The sequence below is a fragment of the Temnothorax americanus genome, unplaced genomic scaffold (assembly GCF_048541705.1).
Source record: "Temnothorax americanus isolate GAGA-0224 unplaced genomic scaffold, ASM4854170v1 Scaffold61, whole genome shotgun sequence".
NCBI lineage: Eukaryota > Metazoa > Arthropoda > Insecta > Hymenoptera > Formicidae > Temnothorax > Temnothorax americanus.
Genome location: NW_027509762.1, coordinates 566,517 through 572,516, shown reverse-complemented (window position 1 = coordinate 572,516; position 6,000 = coordinate 566,517). Strand labels below are relative to the sequence as shown.

Sequence of the window (6,000 nt, the reverse complement as noted above, 5' to 3'; positions counted from 1 at the left end):
GTTTTTCGCCATCATCATCCTTAATATTCCCAGCTTCAGAAGTAATAATAGCAATTACTTCCAGTTGATTGATAAAATGATTCAATCAAATCATATAGGAGAGAAAATTAGGGGTGCTGATGTAGTAGTGCTATGTGGTAGTCGCGTAGCAGCTCGAGTCAAGTGTATAACTGGGGGGACTGGGGCATTGGGAGGTGGTTGGGAAAAGGAGCTAGTTCATTCGCGTTATCAGAGGGTTGTTATATTATTCAAGGTCAACGGGGGCTCGGGGCGGGCGGGCTCGGCCGGGGGTCGGGCTCGCTCACTATGCTGTGTGGTAGACCGGGCAGTCCGGCGGTGGGGGGGGCCCCGGCCGCGGGACCGCCGCCGCCGGGCCCGCCGGCGGCGGCCGCACCCACCACGCCCGTGGCGGACGGGGGTCCGCCGCCGCCGACCGCGGCAGGGGGGCCCTGCGGCCCTGCGGGCCCGCCGCCCGTACCTCCCGCGCCGCCGGCCCCGCCGCCCGCGGCCCCCGCCATCGTTACGGCGGACGAGGACGAGGAGTTGGGCCCACCGATCCCGCCGCCCCCGCCCCCACCACCGCCGGACCCGCCGCCGCCACCTCCGCCACCGCCACCACCGCCACCGCCGCCGACGACGGAGTGCCCACCGCCGGCACCGGGAACCGGGGGTGGGGGCGCAGTATCGTGAGGAGTCGTCGAATGCGCCGTCTGTTGTACCGGCAGCGCCCCAGCATAGTATCCGCCGTTGATGCCCTCGGGGTAACTGCTGAAGAAAAGAGAAAGCGAAAAACAACATCATGGGCGAGACCTTGAAAATTTCGCGCGCCACTTTTTTCAGTACTTATGTAGTAGAGTAGCTTTTATTGTAGTGTGTAGAGTAGCTTCCAATTTTCTTTTTCTGTGACTCTGTGTGTGATTTCGTTACGCTCTAGGTGGCGTTCTAGGTGTGCTCTAGGTAGAGTAGCAATCGTTCCTCGCCAACGAGAAACAGGAACGTGAGAACACACACACAGGTCATCAAGATTCCCAAGAACGGAATCATCTTTTTCTTTGTCTCTCTTTCTTTCGTTCATTTTCTATATAAGTCTCGTCTAAGCGCTTAGTCTTTACACTCTATACACACACGCATCGACAGATTTTGTCACGCTCGACTTTCACGATCGCTTTCGGACTTTCACTCGGAAGAGAAGAGAAGTTAACATCTGCTCGAAAAGCCGTTTCTGCAAAAATTACCAGAGATACAGTGTTACTCATCACGAAATTGATCCAATGCTATTTTAAGAATGCTATTTGCCATTATAGTTTTATTTAAGGCTCCTGGCTCTTTCTTCTTATTATTGCTATCTTGGATTATCCTCCTGTACATTTCAAAAACTAAATTTTTTTTAAATTTATTTTTACAATTATTATTTTAAACTTAATCTTTTATTTTTCTATATTCTACAGCAAAAAGTTTCTCTACTTTATTATTTTTCTTATATCTTTTCCATTTTTCTAAATTTCTGCTTTGTCATGTTTACATAAAAAAATTATAATAATACAATTTTAAATTATCTATCTTAAATTTGCATTGAAGAAAAATATGCGTTGGAATTATGATTTAACCCTTTATAACGTCATATAACTTTCAAGTCACATATCTGTATTATTATATCTATTAACCTTTGTGTCCACGATGCTAGAAATCGCTCCGAGATCTCAGACGGAAAAAAGAAAGAATTAACCAATCGCATTGATCAATTTGTTCTCTGTCCGAGATCTCGGAGCAAATTCTAGTATCGTGGACACAAGGCTTTAGACTATTTTATATAAACTTTGATCAGATTTGAAATAATTTTAGAAAAACACAATTTTTTTAGAAAAACAACTTTGAAAAAATAAAGTTGATTTTTAGATCGTTTTAAATCATTTCATATTTTTTAACAAATATTATGTGCTTACAAGTTTTTCATAATTTTATAATCATAATTTTCTATATTTTTTTTGTGCCTAAACAGGATTACACAACGTGAAACTAGTAAACATTAATTTTTTGATAAAACTAACAATTAATTAATAAAACTTTTTATTATAAAACAACTGTTTGCAACTTTGAATAAGATGCTACGCTGTTATGGCAAAGAAATGGAATAATACAGATATATACGTATGTGACTTCAAAGTTACATGGTGTTATAGAGGGTTAAATCATAATCCCAATTTTCTTCAATGCAGATTTAAGATAATTTAAAATTATATTTTTTATAAACACAATAAAGACAGTCATAAAAGTAAGTCAAAGTAATCGCGCTTAATTAAATATAAATTTTCAAACATACTAAAATTTTCAATTCTGATCTTTAAGTTAATTTATTTTATTTTTTCCAAAATTGTATATATTTAAATGCAATAACGTTTAATACAATAATATTAATAATTTGTAAAATATTAAATACAAGTTAAATACAAAAATTCTCGCTCTCTTCGATCGATCTTAAGGTATTATGACGTTGTTAACCCAATATATCAAATTTTATGATTAGCGTTACATATGTAACTTAAATTTTACATACGTAACTTGAATTTTAATTTTTCATAAAACGTGTAATATTTTATATATTAAGATTCAGAAATATTATGACGATTAGAAACAACAACTTGTACGAATCTTTTTCCTTTACAAAATACATACGCGCACGCACATCTATACATATCCAAATTCATTCATCATTGATCTATACGCACGGATGCACGCACGCACACACCTCCGATTTACACACACACACACGCAACCACACACTTATACAATGGATTCACACATATGCTTACGCACACCCATTCACTAATCCACAAACACGCTCACATACATTCATCCGATTCACACACTTGCACACTCATCATATATGCACGCGCGCATGCATACAAACATACTAATCAAAATAAATTAGTTTTTGTCGCATGTCACCATTTGTATTCGAGAACATAAATTGATAGAATACAGTAAAAATTGGTAAAAACTTTTTTTAATTCTCTATCAATTTCGTAGAATATTTAAACGTATATCCCATATCTTCAGTAAAAATAAACCTTATAATAGTCAATTAAAATTTATAATTGTTTATATTGATTGCAAAATAAAAAAAACTAATTTATTTTGATATACAGGGTGTTACATAACATACTATACAAATTAAAAGAGCATATTTCTGATAATATATAAATTAAAATACAAAATGTCCTATAAACGTGGGTCTCCAATTCAAAACAATTATCCATCTATAAAAATGTTTAAATTTTATAAATAATGGCTCAATTTTTTAAAAACATTTTTTTAATTAAAGATGGAAAAAAAACACAAAACTCGCATAAATTGTTCAAATTGACATTGTTCGGTATTAATGTACAATATGGTGCGATCTAAATGGAATAGCCGTATGAAGAATATCACGATCGTTGCTTATTTCTTCATACGTGTCATTAATACGATGTATTTATTCAGCTCAAATATTAATCTTCCTATACTAAATTTTTCATGGTCCCACTAATGGTAAAAGTATAAAGGTATGAAATCCAGTGATTTCGGCCGAGCAAAATAGAATTATAAATGAATAATCGTTCTGAACTGGATCCATGTTTATAGGACATTTTCTATTTAAATTAACATCAGAAACATGCTCCTTCAGTTTGTACAGTACGTCATGTATCATACTGTACAATGTGCAAGAAAAGAAATTCATATCATTTTTTCTAACATCATAACTCAAAACAGCGTTGTAGCAAGGGGCCAGGAGCCTTAATACAATAAGAAGGAGGGAGAAGAGAGCAGGCATATGTATAAAAACAAATTTTTGTAGCTCGCGTTATCAGAAAAAATACAAATGATACATTCTTAGTACATTCAAGCTTACGGTATCTCAGAAAGATACAAATAACATATTTCTAAAATATATAATACATATTTATAGACAATTTTTTTGCATGAATTTGATCAATTTCGTGACAGACACTGTATCCCTTTTCCCCCGGTGGTTTGCAATCAAAGAAAAAAGAAGAGAGAGGAATGTAAATATAATATACTGCGACCATGTAACCTGCATATATACATATATAGTGTGTGTGTGTGTGTGTATATATATATATATATATATATATATATATATATATATATATATATATATATATACACACACACACACACATATATATATATATATATATATATATATATATATATATATATATATATATATATATATATACACACACATATATATATGTACGTATATAAAAATATCCGTCTACGTCTTTTTCTTTTCATTCAACAAATTGTAAGAGACTTTATTATTATTCGAGAGGCAGGGGGAAACAGGCAAACAAAGCCTGCTGAGGAAGGGCGCTTACCCAGTCGAGGAAAGGAAGTATTCCTTGTTCACACAGTTGCGTAGGCAGTCGGGTATGCGTCCGACGATCGCCCGTCGTATCTCGCTTGCCGCCATCTCGCGTAATTCGGTGCAGCTCGCGTCGCTGTAGAAGGCGGCGTGTGGAGTGCACAAAAGATTGGGCGCATCTTTCAATGGACCTGTACAATATATATTGCAAAATCGACGATCAAAAGAATCAGATATATATCTGAATTTAACGACATAGGACGGTTTTTCAGAAAAAATATATATAATACAGTGAAAATTAGTTAATTGTATTTCTTAATCAATTTTTGTAAATAAAATAACTAAGAGCATAATATGCAGAATACAATTTTGGATATTTTATCTAAAATATATACATATAAAAAAAATACATATATATATATATATATATATATATATATATATATATATATATATATATATATATATATATACACACATATATGTTATATATGCATATCATTATATAAAATCAATATAAATTTCCTAAAATTATTTTCACCATAAAATATACATCTTTGTTGTGTTTCTTTATTTGAACAAAGCTCATCAGTTTTATCTTTTCTGTTTATTATGGAAGGAATTCAGGACGGTTTTAGATAGTCAGTCGAGACAGGGTTAGGCACGGGGACAGATAAGACTCACACTGATTCGCAGACTGACCCTGAAAGACGTTGTACGGTTCATTTTCATGGACGTCTAGCGCTGCCGCGCGAATTCTACCCTGTTTGAGCGCCGCGGCCAGCGCGTCGTCATCCACCAAACCACCTCGTGCTGTATTGACTAAAAATGCTCCTGGTCTCATCTGAAACAAACGTGCGATTTTTTCTTGTAATATAACATAGAAATAACATTATTGTGTTACTTTTGTGTTACCTTGTATTATTAAAATCGCAACGTTAAAAAATTGTAATTATATAATCATATGTTTAACCTTTTATTATAATTTTAATAAAATAAAATTAATTCTATACGATATATATATATATACAGGGTGTCAAAGATAAAAGTAACCACCCGAATAGAGGGGGTAGATTGGGTCAAACTGAAAAGAAAAGTCTCGTACCATTTTGCAAAATTCGCAATAGTTAACGAGTTATTAAATAAAACGTCTGAGCGAATGCGCGCACAAGGAGCGATAGAGGCGGGCCTCGGCGGCTGGCTGGGCTGGCACGGTGCCCGGCGCGCGGCGAGCGGTGGGGGTCGAGAGACGAGTGGCGAGCGGGGCGCGGCGCGGCGCGGCGAACGTCGAGCGACTCAGAGCGACTCGATGTTATACACTGCGACGAAAAAGTATTAGAGCCAGCCCATACTAAACTTACGATAATTCCTTCGCGTAAACGAGATTTTCCTTCGCGTAAACGGGATTTTGTAGTAACTTACAATAATTTACTCCGCGTAAACGTAGTAACAGTAGGTAGCACACGTATTGGCTATTGCATAGGCATTGCCGTAACGTCTTACGCCTTAGATAATATTAATTAGTTTAGCTTGAATTATGTGTAATAAAAACATTTAATTTTAGTAAATTTAATTATTTTGCATGTCAAAGTTTACGAGGTTTACCACAAGCCTTACTTTAACTTTTGTTT

At 36.1% G+C, this 6,000-nt stretch overlaps 1 protein-coding gene across 6 annotated transcripts in view; it reads right to left on the bottom strand.

The window, feature by feature from the left end:
- The window catches only part of Ctbp (C-terminal binding protein), an 81,946-nt gene continuing 75,946 nt past the window's right edge, over nucleotides 1-6,000 (bottom strand). For 4 of the 6 annotated variants that reach the window (XM_077420875.1, XM_077420878.1, XM_077420876.1 and 1 more), the window contains exons 6-8: nucleotides 5,054-5,213; nucleotides 4,383-4,560; nucleotides 1-768 (exon numbers count right to left, since the gene is read on the bottom strand). In XM_077420875.1, the coding sequence (XP_077277001.1) occupies nucleotides 255-768; nucleotides 4,383-4,560; nucleotides 5,054-5,213 (852 nt within the window). In that variant the 3' untranslated portion in view covers nucleotides 1-254. The remainder of the gene's footprint in view (nucleotides 769-4,382; nucleotides 4,561-5,053; nucleotides 5,214-6,000) is intronic. The other 2 variants (XM_077420879.1, XM_077420881.1) reach the window with 2 other exon arrangements.